General features: G+C 45.1%; 1 protein-coding gene across 1 annotated transcript in view; it reads right to left on the minus strand.

The window, feature by feature from the left end:
- Positions 1–9186: 9186 nt before the first annotated feature.
- Positions 9187–25844, minus strand: part of SUSD6 (sushi domain containing 6) — a 78003-nt gene continuing 61345 nt past the window's right edge. Inside the window, exons 5-8 of the mRNA XM_079309865.1 lie at positions 20920–21117; positions 17913–18051; positions 16376–16797; positions 9187–15370 (exon numbers count right to left, since the gene is read on the minus strand). Coding sequence (XP_079165991.1) covers positions 15345–15370; positions 16376–16797; positions 17913–18051; positions 20920–21117 — 785 coding nt within the window. The 3' untranslated portion in view covers positions 9187–15344. The remainder of the gene's footprint in view (positions 15371–16375; positions 16798–17912; positions 18052–20919; positions 21118–25844) is intronic.

Below are 25844 nucleotides of genomic sequence, written 5' to 3' on the forward strand. Positions count from 1 at the left end.
CCGGCTGTAACATGCGCTGCTCTTGGCAAGGGCTTAGGGCAGGCCTTTCTGCCTCCTCATGAGCAAAGAATGAGAGGAAAATATATAAGGAGCTCCTGGAATGCTTAAATTCTCGTTTGGAACCAAATGTGTGACGACAAATTAAAGATGTCTCCATTTTACACAACTCTGCAGAATTTATCACAGCTTGGCTTCTAGGTAGTCGCCTTAAAGGCAAGAGCTTATCCCAAGAGGTACTTGAAATATAGAAGATATCTGGAAGCTTATACACCCACTAGTTTTCTAGAACTGGCGAGGCTGCAGCTCTGTGAGCCTCCTTGCCAGATTTGTGCATTGCTGGATCATCTGACTTTACACAAAAAACCAGCAGGTACAGGTGCACCAGGCTGCCTCTTTGAGCATTTTGCTAATTGCAGCAGGATCCTTTTCATAGCATTTCCCTGACCTGGAGTCCCATGTTGTCCTGAGTCCCATTCCCTACCCCTTCCCTTTTTGAACTACCTTTGTTACACCCAGGATCTGTCACTAATGACCTCCGTGGGATGAATTTCTCTTTTTCGTGCTTAGTCACCGACAGACATTTCCCGGAACAATACAGCACGGGATGGTGCTGGCATCACAGCTTTATGTGACTGCCCCACGCTCCCTCCTCAAACTGCAGCAGCACAGTCCCAAAAATGGGAAAGTTATTTCTGCTGCTCCAGCGATGGGAAAGGCTACCGTGTAGCTAAAGGTTTGGCAAGGGCACTGTCAGCTTCACTTGCTTCTCTCTTGCACTCCAAAGATGCACATTTCTGTCCTGTGCAGAGGCAGCGACTGCGAGAAAAACCAGGATGATGCACAGATGGGAAAATCTGCAGGACAGGCAGGACTGGAGCAAGGAAAGACAATGCTTGTGATTATCCCTGTGGATCATAATCTTTGCCTGCTGAGGAAGTTTCATTCAGATTTGCCATCTAACATTTAACAGTGCTAATTTCATAATGAGTTACAGCGCTTTAACAGGTGCCATGGGAACAGGCAGTTCTGTTCCTGTCAACACCAGGACTCTCCTGTCTGCAGAGTGAGCTGCTACACAAAGCCAAACCAGCAAAAACGACCCCTGGAAAAGGCAGCAAGCAGACTTTTGAAGGTTAACTCCATGAAAACCAGCTTGTAGTGGGACAAAAGCAAGGGTTAGCCCTGAACAGGGTAGAGAGGAAGGAGCTGGAGCACCCCTGGAAGGAAGAGCTGCTCATTTTAGCAGAGCATAACTGAGCTAAAGCCTCGTCTTTGTAACTGCCTAGAAGTAATCTCCCTGTATCTGTATATTGGATGAAAAGCATCAAAAGTCAGGAAGAGATCCAGCCTGTAATTACAAGAGACTTTTTAGAATAGAGGTCACATTACATATATTAAGATGTAAACAAGAAAAGAAAAGTAAAAGTCTTACACAAAAATATATATTCTACCTTTCAGGAAAGAGAATGAAATCTTGAAATCAGAGAACCAAGTGTAACAAATGCTCTGGAAAGGAGATATTATCAAATAAAATGCTATTAAACAGAAAATTTGCAAATGGAGTGGCAACAACTTAATGTACTGAGATGAAAAGAGGTGCAGTGACAAGGACCGAAAGTTGCCCAAATTATTCCCACTGAAATCCAAAAAGCAGGCAAGAAAGGTAAATCAAGAGACAGGAGAAGAAACTGAAGAAATAAAACGCTAAAAGAAAAAGAAAAAAAAAAAGAGAGAAATAAAAAAAATCTGAAACAAAACAAAAAGAATAAAAGTGAATGGGATGAAAGTGCAGGGAAGGACTGAAGCTTGCCCAATTTATTCTCATTGAAATTGCAAGATTTCATTCCCCTTCCTGAAAGGAATTGGAATATATATATATATATATATATATATATATATATATATATATATATATATATATAGTTATGCTTCTTTCAGCCTTCTGACAGATGTTGCTGGAAAGCAAACTATATTTCAGTAGCTGTTTAACCATCCAGGAATTATGCATTACTTGCATTGTATTTATGTCACTGTAGTTTACTTTGAAAAGGTGTGTGTATATATAAGCATTATAACTTGTTGAATGTTCTCATACCAATACCATCTTTCTTTTCAGATTGCCTAAAGATGTATGTATATATCATCAAATGTATACATGTATCATTCACCGTTTCAGTGACAGGTTTGTTTCTGGAGGTTTCTGCTCCCAGCTTCTCATTCTTGCTCTTTTCTCTCCTTCCATTTTACCAACTCAACTTTTAGGGCTACTCTAAGAAGAATTATTTTGTTTTTTTGAACCAGAACTATCACTCCTCCCCCTTGGCAGGCTCTGTTGTCAGAGTAGTACTAACTAGATCCACATCTCACCATATCCACACCAAAGAATTTATCTCTGAAGTGTTTATTCCCTATTGGGGACTGTGCCACCAGGTAGCATCAGGCCCTTGAACTTTAAACTATCCCATGATCTATGTGACAAATACAACAACACAGAACTAGAATAATTAGTGAGGACACTGGAATGAATTCACCCTTCTGCAAACCCATAATGCCAGTCAGCCTTCAAGAAGACAATTAGTTCTCTAAAAATTTCCCTTGCAGCCACAAATGCTGGAAAGGTTGTAAAATTGTAAGAGAAAATTCAGCAGATTTTGGCTTGTATTATCCTCAGACATGGATTCTGTCTGCAAGAAGCCTTCCATGAGCAAGGGGGTGTTTGGTGCCACAAAGCACTCTCATCTGCAGCCCTGAAGGAGTGATCAGCACCAGCAGACAGAGCAGTGAGCTGGGACAGCCCCAGGGTGCAGCAGCTGGAAGGCTCAAGGGAAGACCTCTGTAGTGGTTCATCTCTTTTTTAGTAAGCATAGGGATTTGTCTGAACCATGCTACTTTCTATGCAGATTTTAAAGGCCTGTGTTAGGGTATGAAGGTCAGCTTGAACCAAGTTAATATCAGAGCCCTGACACTGATGTGCAGTGAGCTGCAGCCACACCAGGCTGCAAGGCACAGTAACTCAAGCACATAATCCACCTATTGCTCCAGAGTTAAGTGTTTGGCTTCCAGAGTGTTCTGAATAGATGTCAGCCCAAAACAAAAGACATGATTGTACAGATCTCTTTTCTGTTTGGCACTATTTCTGCAGCTCTAAAACAGCCATGGCTTCTCTTATGCAGCCCCCTAACCTGCACAGTGCATTAAATGATGCCACAACAGCTCTTCCAAGGGTCTGACAGTGCTACATGGCCCTCCAGCATCCCCAGTTTGCTGGTTCTCAGCATATACACAAGCAGAACTCTTGTGACTACTGCCAAATTCAGGCATTGAACAGCAAGGAGGGGAAGCAACAGGCACAGGCTATTTCAGGCAGGCAGAAAACTGGAAGACAAAAAGCCTGGCAGGTCAGTTCATTCTTCATTACTTGTTCTATCTCCTCACCACCACCTTCTGCCTTTCCACAGGAAAATATGTCCTCTCCCCAGCACAGACACAAGACAAGAGCCTCAGCTGCTGCTGCTTTCTGTGGGAGTCACTTCAGTTTAACAAATGACATTACAAGGCACTTTATTTTTTGTCTGTTTCACCCATATTTATGGATATATAAAGGATTTCTCTTCTCACATTGAGTTACAAGCCCTTGAAGTAGGATGAAAACTCCTACTTCCTTTTTCTCCCTGAGGACTGTTCCTTTTGGATAGTAGTAACAACCTTCTTTAGTTGTTCCTGCACAGCTGAGATACAGATATTTATCCTTTCCATCTTTTCTTGTAAGTCCTTCCAGCCTCTGATCATTTCATTGTTCTTGTGTGACCCTTGCTTTGTTTTTCCCATGTCTTAGACTCAGCTGCAAGACAGCTGATAAAATTGATAAATATTATGATGTTGAAATATGTTGCTACTCCCACTGATGCCTCCTACCCCTCCTTATCTGTTGGTGGGGGGGGTATCTCCTGGAAGCTCAGAGACCTTTTCTTCTGGCTATGAATTCATGTTGCAAGGCTGGCTTCATCAACCTTTGCTTCTCTGGGCTGTGCTGCTAAGAGGAAGGAAAATGAGCTCCCTGTCTGGTGAAAAATGCTCTCCATGACCCTAGCTCCACTGTCTGACTGAGATGGAAATATGGACATAAAGCACTTGCTCTGGCAAGCAGCTTCATGGCAGAGGAGAAGTGTGACTTGGGAAAAATACTGTTGGGCTCAAAGTGTAACACACTGGGACCAAACTGTATTCACAGGGAAACTTCAATTGCTCCTGACAGCTGCACTGGGACTTTAATCCTATTTTGTGTTGGGCTTGTTTTGTTTTGTTTTCCAAAGCTAGAACAAAAAAGGAAGAAAAAAGGAAATAGGGATCTAGTTCCACACTCTAGTAGACAGGTAGGTACACAGATGAAAATTCAGGCAAGATCTGCCTTGGGTGACTGTGAAACACCAGGCACAAGATGATATCACATAAGCTTCTGAATGAGGAAATAAAGACCCTCACCAAATGATTATTCTCTGTTTTTGTTAAGCACGTTTTTAACTTCAGCAGCTAAATAACATGCTGGCTCACAGCTGCTTTATTTAAAATTTCATTGATCTTATTCTGTTGGGAGCTCATAATGAATACCAGACCCCCTATCCCTTATATTTTCTATGGAGACAGGCAGAAGGAAAACACTTAAACAAGGCAAGCTTTCTTTGAGAAGTAGGGGAGGGTGGGAATCCCCCTCAAGCAGTAATATTCCCCTGCTCCCTCACCAGACTAAAAAGAGACACATAAAAGTTATAAATAACTTCTTTTTCTTGGTTATGGAACCCAATAAAATAAGAAAGATGTTTTGGACTTTAAAAAGCAAAAAAATTGTACTTTGTGTTTTTGAAGATTTCAAAGGAAACGGCATCAATTGCCAAAAATCTCCCATGTTTGGAGAATTTATTAACTCAGTCATTAACCTGGGTGGCAAAGCATCTCCGCTATGCCCCGAGAGATCACGTTTGGGTTGCAGTGTCACCCCTGACACTGCTGGAGAGAGACTGGAAAGAATACTTTCTCTTCCTCCATTTACATCCCTTCCTTACCCCCTTGGCTTCAGGTTAGCAATAAGATGCTGCTGGTGGGTTTGTGTTCCTGGGGGAAGGGTCAAAATGCAACAGTGATGGGCATCCTCAGAAATTACAAAAAGGTCTAAAGTGAAGATGACTTCATACAAATGCAGAACAGAGGGAGAAGCAAAGAAAGAAAAACATGTAGTCTCCCTGAATCTCTTGTAATTGTCCTTGCTAATTGCAAGAGGAAGCTTTAAGGCATTAATTGTTTCTCCTCAACTCACTGGGACCAGGACCAGCCCATTAACTGGTAAACCAACCAAAACAGCAACACACTTTGTTGTCTATTGGAGGCACAGCACCACATGCCCCTGCACCCAGACCCCTCCCACACTCCATTGCAGTTTCACCACCTGGTTCTTAAAATCCTAATTTTGCTGCCAACATTCAGCAAAGAAGAAAGGCAACCTCCCTGCACGAGTTCCAGAGCCCCACTGACCTTTCTCAGGCTGGGAACAGCAGGGCCTCCATTTGATACCCAAGGGCAGGGCCCTGACTGGTTTATCTCAAACCCTTTAGCAGGGCAGAGCAAGAAGAGAGTGATTATGTAGCAGGTGCTACCCTTGGCATTAGGCTCCAGATGAGGACAATCAACATCTCTGAATTACCATTTCAGTCATTCCCTTCGGGCACAGCCTGGCTGGAATAAAGGGGCCATCCCTCGGTCACCACGTGCAGAACAAACAGGAGCTCACAGCTAAAGCAGAGGTCTGGAAAAAGACATGGGGAAGGTGTCATTAAAAGCATTTGTTTCCCTGCCTGCAACACAGCCTGACCTGGAGAAGGTTACTTCAGTTTTCTGTGCTTTGTTTGTTCCCCCTCCCCATCAACAAGAGCAACGTGGGCCTTCCCACCCATGGAGATGCCACAAAGATAAAATTCCCGGTTATTTGTAAAACTGTTGAAAAACAGCACAAGGAGGCAATAAGAAAAATACTGAAGAGTTTCACTAACGCATAAACTATTTTAAAGCTTCCTGGAGAAAGCAATTTTTTGGAGCCAGGTTGCATTTATGAGGGGAAACACAGACTGTAGGCTGGTAACAACTCTATCTTGCAGAGCTGAATCCAGGATAATAAATCTCCAGGAAATAACTGTTACAGGGCACATTTCTGCCATCCTGTGCAGGCAGCTCATGGAGATAGAGCAAAGCTGTTTGTGCAAGTTTGGAGTCCTGTCACCCACAGGAAGCCCTATACTGCCCTGCAGCACCCAGGGAGAAGAGCACCAAATGGGAAACCCAGCCTAACTGCACCATAGGTAGCAACTTCCACTTCTGGCCCCCATGCAGGACCTGGCTCCCTAGGAAAACTCTGCTACTCCCAAATCTGGCTCCTGATCTTCTCAACATGAGGAGACTTTAAATGTGAGTTTAAAGATGAACATGATATACCTTCTAATTATGGGTAACATGTCAGCCTTCTTAGTGGAGGATCTGCCTGATGGGCAGAGCCAGGGCAGAAGCAAATCCAGCAAAGCAGCCAGCAGCTCTGCCAGTCCAGGTGCCACTGAGCTGTCAGGAAGGTGTGCACTGCCACTGCCAGCTCTCCCACCTGTCCTCTCACCCCCACTGCCACTGAACCCCATGAATAGGACAGCTCTCCAGTATCCAGAGGATGCTCCAGCCCACAACAGCTCCTCCCTCCTTCCCTGAGAGCATCAGCTCTGTGCCCAGTGATGCTTGGCTGCCCGAGCTCTGGCTGCTGTGGTTTGACACATGTGGGGAGAAGGGACAGCATGCCTGTCCCATGAAGTGGGCTCCCCAGCCTCACTGGGATACACGAGCCTGGAAGATAAACCTGGCATGCCACACAGAACTGCTAAACTCAGCATGATCTCAAACACCAACCACTAAAAGAGATGCCAGATCAGAGAGGCATGCCCGAAGCAGGAGCCAAGGGTGTTTGTGCCTCAAATACTGGAACTGGTCTGTGCCCTCTTGCCCCAAATTCTGTTTTTAACTCTTGGATGTAACATGAAAAGCCTGAGCAATGTCCCACCAAAGTACCGTGGGCTCAGCATGGGCCACACGACAAGGAGCTGTCAAAGAACAATCACCTTATGCCAAGGTACCCTCAGGGCTGCTCAGCTCTGCTGCGTCTCACAGAAGATTAAGGAGGAATTTGCTGGCAAACACCAATGTCCTGCAAAAGGGAACAGAGAATTGGGAAGTCCATTGCGTGTGCTTTCCCATCCCTTGCCCTGCACCCCAGCTCGGTGCCAGGAGAGTGCATTCAGTTTTGCCAAGTACCAGCCGATGAGGAATGGGGCTGGCAGCGTGTCCTGGCCAGCCTCTGCTCCCTCTCCGGTGGCAGCGCCGCAAGGGGCTCTCTGCAGGGCGCTGGCAGGGGAGGAGCGCTAACGCGCTGTGAACACGGGGCTTGATGGCACGCAGCCTGCTGGCATTCTGCTTTCGAGGGGAACCCGCATTTCCACACCTGGCGAAGGAGCCGGCGGTGGGGGAGCTCTGAGCGCAGGGAGGGTCCCGGCGGGGCAGAGCACAGCCCCTGCGGGCAGAGCTGGGCCAGGGCGGCGCTGGGCACAGGACACAGGGCGGGGAGCGGGGCTCACCCCGCTGCACAGGGTGCACAGGCGGGGAGCGGGGCTCACCCCGCTGCACAGGGGGCACAGGGCGGGGAGCGGGGCTCACCCCGCTGCACAGGGCACAGGGCGGGCTGCTCGGGGCTCCCGGACATGCAGCGTACGAACATCCCGCCCGGCAGCCCAGCGGCGCAGCGCGCCTGGCGAGGGCAGCAGCGCATCCTCAGCCAGTTCCTCAGAACGCCTTTGTGCCGGGGCTGCTTCTCTGGGAGCAGAGACGTTCCCGTGTGCCCTGGCCTTTTTGCCCTGCTGCCAAAGGGCCAGCTGGCAAGGAAGATTGCCCAGACCACCCAGCTCAGGCTGCCCTCCCTCAGGCTTGTCTCCCACAGTCAATTCTCATTGCCAGCACAAACCAGAGGTGACAAATCATTTTCTGTGTGTCAAGAAGGGCACATTCCTGGCTGCCAGAACTGCTGTGGCAGACCATCACCCAGTGAAAAACAGTAATTAAAAACAATTCCTGGAGGCCAATGACTCCCACGTGCCAACTTGTCTGGTACAGGAAGGTATGCACTGACCAGGGAGCTGCACCGACCAGGGACTTCAGTTCCACGGTAGTAAAATTACAGTAAGATCTGCTTGCTGTGTGGGAATAGTTTTTGGAAGAAATGGAAATAGGAGGAAGGTAGATGTCAGCCCTTCCCTTCTCTTTAACCTGGCTGTTCCTTCCCAAAGAATAAAAGTCATGTCTATAATTACATGAAAATCTTAGTATCTTTGAGAACTGTTTAGAACAAGCTGGACAAAACATCTCCTCCCTCCTTCCCTTCCTTATTACATTACTGATGGATTCTGTTACAAGAAAGGAACACTCATTAGTACACTTGCCTGAAAAGGCAGTTACTTTAGTTTTTGAAGAAAAAAGAACATTATAAAAATAGTAATGGACTGTACATCACACTGAGAGAACAATAGGTGTCTGCTCCTCTGCAGTTTCTGCTTCTCCCACCCTCCCAATGCAGCACAAGTACAGAAGAGGGAAGAGCAGAGCCTGCCCCAGCACTCACAGATGCACTAACCCACCTATCTGCAGATCTAATGTCTCCTATGCTATCCTGCTATCCACTTGGGATTATCATTTCACCAGTGAAAGCTATCTCCCCTCTAAAAATAGCACTCTCTTCCTATACACACTGTTCTTACACAGACTCAAAGAGTAATTAGCCATTTATTATACTTACCCTGTCTTCCTCCCTGAAATCCACTCATTCCATACATCAATGATCTCTTTAAACCTTTTTCCCCTGCCCAGCCTGGCCTCATTCCTCAAGGAATTCTATGCAGGCACACAGAGGGCAGCCTTTGCTTCTGAACTTGAAACACAATCCCTAGCTAAACCTTCCCTAGGTTTAGCTTCATCCTGGTTTTCACAACTGTAACATATTATTAATGATCTGCTAGATTTCCAGGCCACAAGGCCTAAGCAGTTTAAAAAAACAAAACACAACAAAAATCAATCAGAACCCCCCCCCAAAAAAAACCCACAAGAAATTATAGCTTCACTCAAAAGAATTTTTTTTTAATTTAGAAATGCAGTTATATACATAGAACAATTAAATTAAACTTTGTACAAATATTAAAATACTATCTTCACACCCACTGCAATGTACAGGATACCAGAAAATACATATAAAATAAAGCAAAATAAAACCGATCGAGTGACATCCTGCACAGCATCAGTTATGGTTTTAAATCCCACATATATATGGAGTACCATTCTGCAAATAATTCCATAGTGGTGCAATTCAGATAAAAAGAAAACACATATAGGAAAGAAAAGATTAATGCAGAAAGGCAATCAAGCTCCCCTTGCACTTTTATCAGCAACTACCAGCAGACTACCCACCACATCATAAGATTCTGCTTCACAACTTATTTTGTTTTCTTTTGGAAGGAAGCAACTTGGAGAATCTGAGCTAAAACATTTTCCAGCACAATTCAGTTGCTTCTGTCTGTTCTCACTCAAGGACAGAAGCAAAAGCATAGCTTACAAAAAGCATATGCAGAGCATCACTACAACATGTTCTGGTGGGTACACAGATCTGAACATCACCTGCAGAGGGCTGAGTTTGAAAGCAGTGCTGAACACACGGCCCTGAAGTGTGGGAAGTGGTGTGGTCTGTCCTGTGCTAGGACTGGAAAAAGGTTTACTTCTTGTATAAAAATACACCTTAAAATGAAGCCTGCTCTAGGAAACCTCTTTGCACTTTCAAAGCCTATAGTAGAGAAAAACTGCTTTCTAATGAACTTCTGCAAGCAAAGGTTTTCACATAGAGCAAATTCAATCTGCTGTTACCTGGTAAGGACTGAAGGGTGATGGGGTGAGGCAGGATGTGCAAAATGAATGGGATTTATTGCATTTATATACAAAAAAACCAAAGTGAAATTTATTTAAATAGTTATCTGGATAGAGTAACAAGGCAGGTTTTTTGTTTAAACTGCTGTCAGAACAGTAAAACCACATTTTTTTGCAAGTATGTTCTAAAAAGGTCAGCAAGGACAGCTCAGTATGTCCAACCATACGTTATTCTTTTTAATACAGCAAGCCTGCTGGTGTATGCTAAATCACCTAACAAAGCACAAGCTTCCTTACAACCTAGTCATGATTGCATTAGCTTATTAGCCTGCAGTCAACCTCTGTTTCCAGCTCTTCCTTAAACAGCTCCTTGGGATCCCTTTTCTGTGCTGCAAACAACTTAACCATCCAAGACTATTTCCAATGGCTGGGCCAGTTGCTCTCTGAGCCCCACTCCTCAGCACTGACCCAAGTCATCCACCTCTGGGAACATCTTAGAATGTTTCTTCCCAAAGCATGTGGAACAGATTTCCTCCTGACACACCTGAGTTCTCCACACACTGAAAGGCCAAATTAAGATTCCACATGCAGTAAACAATTCACCACACTGGAGCTGAAAGCCCTAGGAGAAACCTCAGCAGAGATGTCTAAGGGGTGAAAAGCACTCTGCTTGCTGAGTACACTGTATTCTGCTACCAGCATCTTCCCTGGTGGTTAAGGACAAAAATGCATTAAGCTCTTCTCCTGCCAAACTCATGATGTTTTAACTCAGCAACAACTCCAGAGGCTCACATGCTTCAGCACATCTCTCCTAACTTAATTTTTACATCTTCTGCAGTTAATGATGGGGAGACACAAGCTATTTAAAACCAGAACACCAAACCCCTCTCTCACCAGTGCTGCTGACACCCTTCAAGGCTGCAGGAGAGTCTGACACAGTCCAAGCTGGCTCATCATTTGAGGTGAGCTTCATGATGCAGACCCTGATGAGAGACTGGCCCACTTCCCCATGGGTCACTGCCAACTTCACTTCCTGGTTCTCTCAGGCTGGTCCAGTTCTACAATGCTTGGGCTGTAAACACTGCAATAAGTTGCATATATTTTTTAAAAAACTATGGAACTGGAAAGGAGCAAGAAAGTTTTTCTATTGCACATAATATCCTGAATTCTGAAATGCCCCTTTTCCCCCAACTATCAGACTCCATGAATAATGGAAAGCTTTAAAATAAGTGCTATTTTTATTTTTTCAATATAATTAAATACTTTAAATGTTCTTGACTATCACAGGATCTAGCACATATGACAGAACATGAGATGATTAAGTTGGGAGTGTTAAAAAAGAGAAAATGCCTCCTTTGAAATCTTTTGCCAGATGTAGGTGAGGGAAGAAAATGTATGGAGACTGTGGCCCCATCAGGGGAAAAAAAAGGGGGAAAAAAACCATTTACTGTATTACATCTTGCAAGGCTGAGCCTCTGTGCTTCCCATTCACAACACTGAGATCCAGGCTGCATCTGCTTATGGCAAAATCCAGAGAGAACACACTCAGCTCAGAGATAATGAACACTCCTGAGGCAGAGCTCACATCTGAGTGATCTTTAGGCTTCAGGCCTTGCTCCATAAGTAAAGATAGGACTAAGCAAAGTAGGTTTTCCTATGTCTCCACCCAAAGACTTCTCAGTCATTCAGCCTCCACAGAATTAAAACAAACATGAATGAATAATAATCATTTGGTAACCAGTGAGGGCTTGCTCTCTCTCCCCCTTGAAAAAGTTGTTGGACATATTCTGGGTTCCTCCCCTGTTGTTTTATCTCATTTTATATGAAAATTAACTCTAAAGGTGAGGAAGTAGATGAGCAGTGATGCCTCCAAACTGTGTTCCATACTCTGGCTCACAAAGATCCTTGGGACCTGCTCCCACAAGATTTGCTGCAGGGAATAGAGCTCTTCTGCAGAAGGATCTGGCATCATCAGATGGGATTACCAGCCAGCACAGATACTGGCCTGGAAGTTGCTGGCTTACCCTCAACAACCCAACAGAAGCTGCCTGTTTATGTTTGATCACAATAGCTACACTTGCCTATTTCCCTCCTCCACCTCTGCATTTCCCCCACTTGTTAATAAAGCCATTTCCAACAATTTTTATAGAATCCAACAACATGAGGTTTAACAAGACCAAGTGCCAGGTCCTGCACTTTGGCCACAACACCACCCTGCAGTGCTACAGGCTGGGGGAAGTTGCTGGTCAGCAGCCAGACAGAAAAAGACCTGGGTTTACTGACTGATAGCACACTGAACATGAGCCAGTGTATGCCCAGGTGGCCAAGAAGGCCAATGGCATCCTGGCCTGTATGAGGAGCAGTGTGGCCAGCAGGAGCAGGGCAGTGATTGTCCCCCTGTACTTGGCACTGGTGAGGCCTCACCTTGAGTCCTGTGTCCTGTTTTGGAACCCACAATTTAGGCAGGACATTGAGATGCTCCAATGCATCCAGACAAGGGCAGCAAGGGTGGTGAAGGGTCTGGAGCACAAATCCTATGAGGAGGCTGAGCGAGCTGGGGTTGTTCAGCCAGGAAAAGAGGAGGTTCAGGGGAAACCCCATCAGGCTCCACAACTCCCTGAAAGGAGGGTGCAGCCAGGTGGGGGTCAATCTCTGCTCCCAGGTAACCAGCAACACAGTCCTAAGCTGCACCAGGGGAAGTTTAAGCTGGACATTAGGAAGAAATTGTTCACATAAAGGGTGACTGGGCATTGGAATGGGCTGCCCAGGGAGGTGGTGGAGTCACCATCCCTGGAGGTGGCCATCAGTGCCATGGTCTAGTTGACAAGGTGGTGTTCGGCCACGGGTCAGACTTGATGGTCCTAAAGGTCTGTATCAACTTAGTTAATTCTGTGTGATTCTGTGAAATTAAAGCACTCCCTTTTCGTAGAGCTTGCTTCCTTTTCTTCCCCACCCAAACTGAATTTTCTCTCCCCAGCTGGCAGTTGCTTGTTTTACAGCAGCAGAGAGAAGGCCAGGCCACAGGGGATGTGTTTTCTGCTGGTGGTGCAGGTGCTCGTCCAGAGTAAGGTCAGGCCTTGGGATCAGCTTCCAGCTTCTCCCACCAACCCAACACTAGCACTGCCCCTTTCAGGAAGGCAACACACTCCCAGCTTCTATAGTTTGAATTGCTGAGGGTCAGTTTGAGCAGACAGGACCTTAAATGCATGAAAAGCAATTCCTGCTCTGACCTGGTCAGGCAGCAGGAAAGTCACACAGGCTCCCTTATCACCACACTTGACCAACCCCTCCAATAAACCAAGAAGGAGAATTTACTCAAGCTTAGATCATTTCTAACAGTCAAAAGCTAAATACAATTGTCCCCATGCTTACTTTTAAAAATTCCAATGGCAGATGTGTAAACAACATTTGTCCTCTACAGCGCTTGAGGCTGAGACACCACAAACCACTGTAAAATGACACAGGATTTTCACCATCCTAACTAAAGAAAAAATACCTAACCACCCAAATGGGATTTATCAAATTCTTGTGTTAATGCAAGGTAACATGAGCAACAGGGAAGGATGTTTAAAACATTGTAATTTTAAATTAACACCCCTCTACAACAAGGATGGGGGGGGAAAAAAGGGATTCTTCCATCCACAGGAACACACTGTTCCATGTGTCCATGTATGGGATTTAATGGCTATTCAGGAAAAGGAATAGCAAATACATAGCTGGACACTGTGGCCAATTCACACTTCAAATAACTGGAGCTAAGCCACAGTGATTTTATACATAAAGATGTATCATTTTTGTCAAGTGCTGTAATGTTTTTTTTACTGTAGCAATGAGGATGAGGATGGTGAGGACCGTAAACCAAAAGCAAAGCAGCAAAGACAGCATCCCTGTTTACCTGTACATTACCACATGATGTGTAAGGCCATGACATTTTGCTCCTTCAACTCAAAAAATGTAGCAGCTTCTCACAGGGCAAAAACTTCCCTGGTTACTTCAAGACAGTTATGACAAGGTACATGCATCTAAGAAACCAACTCTCCTTGCTGAAATCAATCCCATGGAACAGTGTCCAGATCTCAGTGAGGAACCTTACAACCACCACAGCACCTGGACTGGACCACCTACCCTAGACAAATGTGGCTTCCTGCAGTTACAGAGTCCCAACACGGACAGTCCGACCTGCTGTAGGTAACTGGCAGGCAGAGGTACACATATTTCTGAATGTTCTCTTCCCTACTACCAGAACTTGAAACAATCCTCAAAACTTCAGGACTGAGCTGGGGTGTCCTCTAGCACTGCTGCCAGTGTACTCAACTTTGCCTCGCAGCAACAGGCTGGCACTGTGTTTAGGAGAAGCTTTACAAATGCTGCTTACCCCCAGCCACAAGGGAGGAGCCCTTCTCTATGGGCTGAGCCCTCCAGGTAAAACAGCAGACCCTTTGCTGTATGAAACTAGGAAGACACACCAGCCTATGAGATGGCAGCAACCCAGGATTCAAGTACCTACTGTGGCTGGAAAAGGAATTTGGGATTGCACCAATGGCACTAGGAATTCACTATCTACAGGCATGTTTTTTGTCTTGGTATTTTTAAACACCTGAACCTCTTCCAGTGGGCTGCACTGGTAGAAGAAGGAGGAGGAAACAAAAGTGATTTTCAGGAACAGACTCCTGCAGAGATGGGACAGAGGGCATTCCTACATGTTGGACTTCTCAGCCTTCAGTGCTGAAGCAATTCTCAGTGAACTGTTCCTGCACAGCTAAGCTGTCACACAGCCCATCTCATCTGAGGCTTCTAGACATCACAAGCTGTCCTTAACTGTGATCCCTCCCAAGCCCAGTCTCAGTCCCAGTGAGGTGTTTTGCCCTGCCCTATCACAAAGAGGATGCTGGAAGAAGAGCCTATATAACATGTATATGTGTATTGAAACTGTGTCTGCAGCCAGCGAGCAAGCGGGTTTAGCCCCTGCTCTCTGGGCAGCAGAAGGGCTAGAAAGGCTGATAAGCTGCAACAAGCCGGTGTGAGGAGGAGAAAGGCACAAGAAAGAGCAGCTCTTCAGAGACTGCTGTCAAACATCTGGCTGGGGAAGAGGAGAGGAGAGCTCAAATCCACTCTGTTCCTTGAGCCCCTGATGCTGATGGAATGGGGAAGCCAGCGCTGCACCAACTCCACTGGTGCATCCAGGAGGCAACCTGGCGACATCCTTTGGATCTTCAGCTGAGGGCATCTCTTCTTGGAGGTATCCAGGGTACAGCTTGCAAGGATGGGGAAGACTGCACAGAGTGCTTCTGTCCCAAAGGCAGGGAGAGGGGAGGAGGAAGAAATCCAAGATGGAGAAGACTAGACAAACACAGCAGACCTCATGCTTCCTTCAATAAGGGAATATCTGAATGGTGGGGAGAGGAAAAAAAAAAAAAGAAAAAGTAGTCAAACTTCAGAAGTTCAACACACACCAGAAAAATTACTATTGAAAGTAAGACAGGCTCCCACTTTCATAACATGACAATGCAGTGGTGTCCCTCTCATCACATCACATCACAGCAGAAAAGAACTCTGGAGGACTCTGTTCCAGCCTGCCCTTGAGAGTGGGACCATCACCAGCTCCAGCCTCAAAAAACTCCAAGGACAGAGATTCCATCACCACTCTGGGTGTCTATCTGGTCCTGCATTACCCTGTTAGCACAAAGTATCCTTTAATACCATAGAAAGGGAAAGTTCTGCCCTGAGCATCTACAAGGCAGTTACATTTCTTGCCCAAGACCCAGCAGTCCCTGCAGAAGCAACTTTAAGCTACACCTTCACATCAGCTCTGGCATTGCAAAGCCACTCCTTCAGGACAGCACAGAAGTGAGGAATAAAAGATGTTTTGACTGCTGAACAGACTTGCCTCTCTGTCCTCTACATTAAGTTCATGCACATCCCTCTTAGGTCTTGCAGGCTAAGGCTGCAGCACTGAGTGAGAAAGCTGCTTACTAAAACAGTCTAAAAATTAAGCAGCCCAAACATTACAAAGGATTTGTATTCCAAGCATGTCCTCCCACTCCCACCAACTTAGTTCCCACAAACACAGTTATTTTTACTGCTTTTGCACTATAATGCTGGAGGCTGGATTTCTCCAAAAATCCTTTGCTAAAACAAGAGTAAGCAGTAGACAATCTTGCTCAGACTGCCCTAGGCTCTGGTCTGAAAACACTGAATTCTTCAGAAGGTATTAAACACTGCTTACATGTTTAATATGTGAAACATACTATAGAGAGTAGATATTTTCAAAAGCTGCTCTAGAGGCAGACACACACAGGGGCATCCCTTGTCATTTTTCACCCTAGATAGTCAACTGCAGAACCTACTCTTAGAAGGGTCTTATTTAGTGCTCCTTGCACAAGCCACTTACCATCTGTGTATTCCTCAGAGGAAGTGAGTGATAAAAGGCTCTGTATGTCACTGCTTTCTGAATCCTGGACCTCTTTGTGTACAGATCTACTGCTAGCCATGCCAGCTACCCAGGAAGAGGTAGCAGCCTGATGCACAAGAACAGTTTCAGAGCGCTGAGAGCCACTGGCTTCACACAGTCCAGAATGTCCAGGGTTTTCATCTTCTCTTTCCAAGGTGTTGTGAGCTCCCTGGTCCGGCTGCTGCATCTCTCTGGGTCCATTCTGTCCAGCTCCTTCTGAGAGCACGATCTGCACTCGGGAGTCCGAGGGTGGAATGTAATTCCCTGTGCTGCCATATACTGCTTCTTCATAGGATGGCAAGGCCACCTGGACACCATCCACCATAATAGAGACCTGATCTCCAGACACACCTTGGTCTCGCCTCAAAAAAAGGAACAAAAGAGGTGGGGGAGGAGAAAAAATAAATTGCGTACTTATTTTAATAAATATATATATCTTACCAACAAGTGCAGTAACCTCCCATAGCAGAACTCTGACTCCCATCATTTAGGGAAGGACAAACTTGAATGGTGGTTTAGTGAGGTCAAGCAAGCACAGTCTTGGAGCCCTACTGCAAATGGCCTTTAAACTTGAGCAGGGGCTGTAATTCATAGCACCTGATAGATTTAACAGCAAGAGCTGGAAAGGTTACAATGCTTCACCTCCTCACTTACCTCCACAGCTAACTTTGACAAAGGTCATGACTCAGCTCCGTGCTTTATGCAAAGAGCACTGTTGATTCCAGCCTGCTGCACTGCTGCATTCCACAACACCCAGCACTGTCTGTTCTGCTGCCTCTGCTGCTGTCCAGATAACCTCTGGCAGGGTGGGGAGGAGAGCTCTGGCACAGCATGAATCACTTGGCCTCATGAGAGAAAGTTTTTCTCCTCTAGTAGCTTGGGCCTTTTCAGAAGAGGGCAGAGTCCAGGGCCCCACCTGTCAACCTCCCCACTGCTGGAGTGTCTGCCTCAGCTGACAGCAGTGTTATGGCTGGGTCCCTCCTCTCACCCACAAACCCAGGCCAGGAGGGTTCTCCTCCCACAGCAGAGGACAGCAGACCTGCCCATGTATCTAAAGAGCAGTACTGCCTAATTTCAGGTCCAAAGGATCTCAGGCAGTCTGGGAAAGATGCACATATATACACCCAGACACAGACACAGTAGCTATCCAAGGCTAGGAGAGAAAGGAACTGATCTATAGCCAGGATAGTAAGTATAACAACTTTTTCCCTTCAAAGCCAAGATAAAAGCACAAGGAAGTCACTCTTTGGGTGGCATATAAGAATGGGGACTGCAAGTGGGTATCACAGACCACCATTTCAGAAAAACATTGGATCAGTATTATGGAACAGAGATGTCACTGAGGTGATGAAAAGAAGAACAGAGAAACGAGGAGCTAAGTTGCTCCAAAATGAAGGGCTAACCCAACTACCTGAATGGGTTTCTACTGCAAAGAAACAGGGAGCCTCTGAGCCCCTGCAAACCCAGCTACACTTACCTGCTGTGATGGAATGACTTCAGCTTTGGCTGCAGCAAAACAAACAGCACAACTAACAGCAGAATCAGGGCAACAGAGCTTGCTGTGGAGGCTACTATGGACAGTGTGGGCACTCCAATTGTGGGTGGAGACTCCTTTTCTACAAAACCAAGAGGAACACAAGGTAAAATGAGTAATTGCCATAGAGAAGGAAAAACATTGACACTGCTCCTCAGGATTTACTCCTGGGTGTGTGTGTAAGGACCCAAGTTTCCCATGTAAACAAGACAGCACCTATCTCAGTTTGCAGCTCAAGCTGACACCTCTCCATCAGCTGTAAAGGGAACTCAAAATAAACCAGGCACATACAAGGGTCCTTTGGAAAAACACAGAGCAAACAGAACAGCAGTGCAAGCAGGCCATGGGAGCTGACAGATGGTGGTAAGGGTCATGTTATATATAGATCTGCCTGAGCAAAAGCTACAGAATGTCATGATGTCACCAGCAAAGCCAATAATTGTCTAGCACAATAAGCAGCATATTTTAGGCCAAACAATAGAAAAAGTTAAAAAACCAAAATTTTTCTCAACTAATATAACAGCCTTTAAAGAGAAGTGGAAGTCAACTAGCTGGCTATTTTTATGAACTTACTACAATTAAGACACAAAATATTAAGTTTCTCTCTCACACCAACACGTGTCAGAGGACAGAGAAGGAAGGTGGATGTTGTTTCAGGGTGCTGAGTTATCAGTGTTAGATACATGTGTCCTGTTCACATTACTCTTTCCTACCCTTCTGCAGCTGTGCTGTGTGATATATGGAAACCAGTTTGCCTTTAAAGGACCTGTGCAGGAATAAACTGGGAGAGAAGAGAGAATAGCCTGCAGGTGGTATTGCTGAGTACTGCCTACTATGTCTATAAGGCTACACTAGTCTTTTCACCTCCCTAAAGGAAATAATTGTCTGCATGTGTTGTTTCTGTCCCTGACTTGTGTCTGGTAGAGATCCCAAAAGCCTCAACTACCCATCAGGAAATACTACTGTGAATTGCACATTTGATTTATGCAATTCCCCAGTTCCTCTTTCCACATCCAACACATTCTTCAGGAGCACAGGGTTCAGACTGCAGAGGGAATTCAGGAGACATGCTATGAGGGATTAGAGGAAGAGCAACAGGTAAACAAAAAGCAGAGCTGGAGGATCATTCTTTTTACGCCTACAGCCTGAAATACCCAAAACAGGCATTTAAGATGGAAACCTAGTTTGCAATTTTCTGCATCATCTCTTGGGGTCAAACCTACTTGGTTTATTTATTTTGAACTTGTTTCTTTAAATCTTTTAGAAGCAGCTTGGCCTCCCCCCAAGAAAAAAAAACAGTGACTAGCACATTTTTTCCTGTGGCAAATAGGGCTGAGTAATAATTTTAACTTTCAGCATTTCTCAGGGCACTAACAGGAACAAGGGTAGACAAATAGAAATGCTCCATTTTCAGCATCAGTACATGATGCTGTCAAACTGCTCACTATCCAGGGTGCATTCCAGAACATTTACCATCTCATAAGCCAAAAGAAGTCACAAATTCATACAATAAAGTGCCATAAGGTTATGGGGTTGACAGGCTCAGAGCTGCACAAAACACATGATAACTACCAGGGACTTGATTTATCCTATGCAGGACAGGATAGGTAGGATCTTACCCTAACCAATAATTTACTGCCCTTCTAGAGTTTCCCAACTCCCTCCCCTTCTTTGAGCCTTTTGAAAGAGACCCATTAGTTAAGAGTCAGCTATCTCTGACTCTGAACAGTTGGTGCAAAGCTTGTGCTGTGAAATCAATGGCTTTTTCATTGGGTCAGACTTTTGAGGCACCATATTTTTGATAATGCCACTGACCCTTCAAGATGCTAAAGAAATCTGAGAGATTTCTGCTCATCACAACACAATCCTTCAGCTCAACCAAATGCCACTCAGGGAACACTATGTGCAATAGCTCAGCTTTGTTCTCCAGCCTGGGTACAACAAGTGGAAGGGGGATCACTGTGGAAAGTATGCTAAAGCTGAATTTGAAAACCCTCTTCAGGATCTATTTGCTGCCAGGTAAACTCCCAGATCCTTCCTCATAAATCATAAAGAGGGGCTATTGGAGTGGCAGAGACATTGAAAAGACAGATGTTCAGAGATCACAGGTGCACTGAGCTCCATAAAGATTTTGATGTTTCTTTCCAATTAAGCTGACACATTTTGCTTTATGTATTGAGACTTAATTCTGGAGTGTACATCCTGCTGGCTCAGGATGGCTAAGTAGTAAGGTTCTATCAACAAGCCCACCTCGAAGAGGGGAGGGAGTTCTCCATTTTTCCAAAATACCCACTGTTAAAACCAGAAGAGAAGTAGGAAAATTAGGAGCTGTATGATGAACATTTTCCTGCAAATCTTTTTATTTTGCAGCTTTGATGGAGGAATTCCTCTTCAGCTGGGAGAGACACAAAATGAAAGCTGCCCACTTCTGTTTGAAGAGAAGCAGGAATCATTTGTCAGCAATGTCCTTTCTGCCAGTACAGTGAAAAGCAGCACCATCAATCTTTCTGACAGGGGAAGCCAACACTTACTTAACCTGTTTGCAAGGAAGATTGACTCTACACACACACACGTGTGCACAGACTCACTGAGGGAGATGCACTGTCAAGCCCATCAAGGAAAACCAGACAGCATGGAAAAGGCTACTGTTAGGGCTTCCAGCATTCCTGGGATGAGAGCCTCCAGATAAGAGCTCCACATAAGCAACAAGTTGCCTACTTTATACTCCTTTCAATGGCTTTTCTATTTGTGTTAGGGACTCTAGGTCTGCATCTGATGGGCTTCTGCTGAAGAGATGTTTTTAAGAAAGAGCCATGATTGTGAGCTGCATGTATGAAATTGCTGGTGCAATGAGAAACAGCCATATGGACTTCCTCAGCATCACACTAAGTGTTTCAGGATAATCTGAAAAGTCAATACAAGGGCAATTCTAGAGTCAGGGAGTACTCACCAGGGCTGAGCCTGCAGCTGACTTCCATGGCTGGGTTCCACTCTCCATTCTTGCAGGTCAAGTATTTATAATCTCCTTTCAGCATGTACCCTTCAACACACAGATACTCTATGACACTGCCTGAAGTCAGAGGGTTGTTGCAGGGGCTAGGGTGGCATTTATAGCCTCCATTCTCAGGCTGTGGTGGCTGGGGACAATCTGGAAAAAAAAGAAAGCATCATGAAGGACATCTCAGAGGAAGACACCTATTAACATAGTATCTATGAAACATAGGCAGACTTCCACCAACAAATACCCACTAAATTAGGAAACTACTAAAACCAAGAAGAAAGGCTGTTACACAGTGGCAGAGAACACCTTTGATAAAGTTTCTATGGTTGTTAAATACTGCTTGTTATCCCAGTAGTACAGTCCAACTGGCAGGCATCAAACTGGTCATATTTTTGAACAGTGACACAACAGATTCCACATGAGAGAGGCCCAGAAAATCCTTACTGCTATCTTTTCCCCACAGCTGTTTCACTAGAGATTGGGGTGAACCTAACAACCAGGCTTCCCTATTAGTCTGGCAGGGGAAGAGCATGAGACCTATTGAAAGCAATGAGGAATGCAAAAATCCCTCTGTGCTACGGGTACACAGTGTCAAGGTGCTGACCTATCCCAGCATAAGGCATCCCAGAAGCCCATAAAAGCCCACAGATTTTGACTATTTTACATAGATATACCACCAACAAGATTGGTAACAGAGCTTTTTTGCAGTAGGACAAACTTCTTCACTGAAAGGGTAGTCAGCTGTTGAAACAGGCTGCACAGGGGATGACAAAGTCACCATTCCTGGAAGTGTTCAAGAAACAACTGGACATGGCACTTAGTGCTATGGTTTAGTCACATGGTGGTGTTCCATCAAAGGTTGTTGGACTTGATCATCTAAGAGGATTTCTCCTAGGACCAAATATTCTAGTCTACTTTTAAAAAGGAATTCAGTGTATTATGAAAACACTTCTACAAAACCCCCTCTGTTTACCCATATAAACTCTGGAGTGTTGAAGGTGCTTCACATTCCTTTTGGTACCTCCATTACCCTGACTAGTGTGTATAGGGACATGTGGTATCTGGCACATGCCAGAAACTTTTCTTGCAGAATTTTCAATAGCCATTCAAATAAAAACAACAAACCAAAACTGAGGCAACTGCACTGAAAACAGGATATTTGTCTTGCTCAGAGCTTCCTCTGTTCTGGCAGGTCACAATGACCCTGCAGAACAGCCCCAATGACTTCCGCTGACAACATGTATCTGCCTGGCTGAAAGATGGAGAAATCCAGATTTTTCCCTTAAAATTCACATCAACTTCCCAGACTTCATAAAAGTAAACACATCATAGATCCTTCTTGAGACATTTTGGGACATGGAAAATCAGTTAACCCACCCAGGGTGCTCCATCAGAGCATGGTGACCCAGGCCTGTCCTTAAACCCCAAAGCACACATTCTCATGTTCTAGCTCTAAGTGACCCACCTTCTGTGAGACAAACAGCAACAAACAGCTGGGCAAAGTTCAAGTAATTGGATTTTGAGCTAGATTTAAGAAGCAAAAGAAAACTTGAGATTCATTCACTATGGAAAAATTTACCACACTGCTTTAGTGCAAACAACTCTTGAACCAAAACACATGTGAGAATGCAGAACAGGTAGTGCTTGTAAATGCCAATAAACTCTGAGATGAAGTGCTGACTGAAGCAAAAAATGCTCTGGTATGAGCTCTGCCAGCTTTATAACTGCAATTCAATTTACTTCTTCAGAAAAGGTTAACAGGGGTCTAAGCAGCAGCTTTTTAAGAAGACTTTGTTCTTGAGGAGATTTATTCTTAAATAAGCTTCAGAGAAGCCACTATCCTGGGCCTCAAGACTTTTAACTGTTACCTCTTCTGTGCTTTTTATCTTTTCTTTCTGCAATAATTTTGTAACCAGTGTTTTAATCCTGCACCTCATGAGGCGAAACTTCCATGCACTGTGAGACCGGGCAACATCTCAGGGCAGTTGGGATCAGCCAAAGCAGCAGATTAATGGCACATTTCACATCCAAGCACATAGGCAAGTGCCCTGGTTCATCTGCAGTCCAGGAGAGGTTTCTCTGCTACATTGCAGAACCATGTGAGCATGAGAGATATCTTTAGCAGTTTAACAGATACCTCTCCTGGCACCGGTGGGGAGCTGTGGGTAAAAGCCAGGGTCACCAGAGCAGATGCCAAAACTCAGGAGCAGACAGGACAATTCCCTACACCTTTTACTACCACAGCCAAGTACTTGGAATTGCTTGGAGTCATGCACAGCATCTTTCTGCTGATTGCAGCAAAGAGCTCAGTCCTGCAGATCCCTTTTCTCCTGAGCTATGCCCATGTGGAAGCCTGGCCACTGCACCAGGAGCAATTTTGCACACAGAAGCAGTTCACTGTTGGTTCCCCTTCTATCATAAAGCACCACCTACAAAGATGAGCTTTCTCAGTTAAATACAAAAATCAGCCAGCCAACAAGAAACAGGCACTCATTTACATTGCAATAGCACTCTCAAAGGCTTGGAAACACCACCACATCCACACCCTGACTGGGCCTTCTCAGGTAAGGCCTTCAGAAGATGCACAGCTATGCAACTGCAAACTGGATTCCTTCTCACCTCCACACACCACTCAGACAGGAAAGGAGAGAAGCAGCTGATAAGTGTGTTCAGGCAGTTATGCCTGACTTGTCTTATTCACATGGAAGGGATTGCAGAATTAGCCAACTCCCCTTCCCTCTACTCCCAACCTTCATTTGTCATCCCAGCATCCAGGAGTGCACAAGTATTTTAAAATGTCACCTTCACTGTGATGGAAGAACACTGCCTGTGTGCTGCGAAATAGATAAGAAGAGTCTGGATTAGGCAGCCAGAACATCAACACCCTCCACATGACTGAGCTGATCTTGGACTGTCCTTTGCAAGGCAGCCCCAGGGGCACAAAGCTTCTCAGAGCCTGCAGCTTTGGGGAGGTCCACCAGACAATGCTGATGGCTTGGTGGGTAAGATGATGGACTGGTGGCACCTGAAAAACTGAGACAGTCAAATACCTTTGCTCACTACAGGACCAGCTCTCTCTCCCTGGCATCTGTGACAGAATGCAGCACCTCTGCAAGCCAGGGCCCAAGTGCAGCATAAGAGAGGCATCCAGAATGCCTGGGACAGACAATGCAGCAACCTGTTTCCAAAGCTTTCACTGCCCTCAGCCTTCACACTCCATAATGGGTTTCTTCAATTGCCTCTGTATGTGCACTCCAAACTGGGGCTAAGAGAAGAACAAGTACAAATCTGATTCTGCACAACCCTTTATGTCCCCAGCAGCAAAGCTTACACCCCAAGTTTGCAGCACTGGTATGTTCACAGCAATACAGAACCAGGTAGAGCATCCCATTTACTGCTGGCCACAGAATAAACCACGGCCACTTCAGGGGTGAACAAAGCTGGGTACCAACTGCTGCCAGAATGCACATCCAGAGCAGCTCCTTCCAGGCTATGGTTAGTGGCCAGAGGGTGCAGATGGATGGGAAGAGCTGCCTGTGTGAACTGTTTATTACCACTCTGGAGCATGGCTGCATTGGGATGTTCAGTACTGGGAACAGAAAGATACAAGCAGGAATTTCATCAACTCCCTCCCTGAAACACATGTTTTTGGAAGTGTCCCAGGGCTTCTGAGACATCTTAAGACAAACATTCATGCCAGGAAGGGAAGAGTAAAAGAGCCAAATTACAGGAGTTACCAACTTCCTAGGGGCTTACTGCCATTCTAGGCTTGCAAAGCTATTGCCAGGATCTTGATTCATCAAGCTTTCAGGATGCACAGAAATAGGTTTTAAGCATTTCTCCACCTTGTGCAAAGGGAGCAAATACTCCCAAAGGCCCTGTTTCTAGGAGGTACTGAAGCTTATGACATCTCCTGAGAGAGCTGGTTCTCTGCCAGCATACACTGCTGGAAAGCAGGAAGGAAACAGAAGTCCAAAGCCTTAGAACATCACTGAACTCCATTCAGAGGTAAAGAAATTGTTGTTTCCAGATTAACAGGGAGAAATTAAGTTATGCACTGGAGCTTCTGCAAATACCATTCCAAACCACTAGATATTTAATATACAGACAATTTTTAATATGTAAATGAAAAAATAATAAGCCAATATGTATTTCTACCCAGTGCCCCACCAAATCACCTATAAGCACCATATTCTTCTGTTTTGGTCATATGAAAAAATACTGTCCTCCTTCAAGGAGGGTTAACTGCTCTGATGTTCTTTGAATGGCTGTTACCAGCTTGACAATAACCACCACAACACTAAGGAACCTCTTTTTTGTTATGGTAACAACATCACATTGTACCTTCACCAGCTCCTTTCTCATGGCTCTCCTTCAAGTAGCAAGCCTCACTTCCTTCCTCTTCCACCAGATTCACAGACAGCTGTGAGCAGCTGGAATCCAACTTCTTTTAGGGACAGTAAGATATGTTAGTTGGCCAAATAGATTAATCTGATCACCAAAGGATGAAATGGCTCTTTCATGTCCTGGCTGAGCTGGAGCTGAGCAGTGGTCCTGAATGCCAACCTGATGCAGAATTAAAAGCATTTCCAGCATAATGTAACAAAGACACAAACCTGAGCCAGGGTCATATATAATGCCACAGATGGAAGCATGTGGTCTGTTGTGTGCTGACACAAAAGTGAAGGATTTAAGTGCTCAGAACATAAACCACAGGAGCACAGTTGAGCCTTGATCACTGAGAGTGAAATTCACAGATAAGCAGAAGATTTACAAAGCTAAAGCAGGATGAGCCTGTTGTGGCAGTGACAAACAATACACTCCACTCACACACACAAAGAAAGATTAAATCATACTTCAATCTGACTGGATAA

Source organism: Erithacus rubecula (assembly GCF_903797595.1).
Source record: "Erithacus rubecula genome assembly, chromosome: 6".
Classification (NCBI taxonomy): Eukaryota; Metazoa; Chordata; class Aves; order Passeriformes; family Muscicapidae; genus Erithacus; species Erithacus rubecula.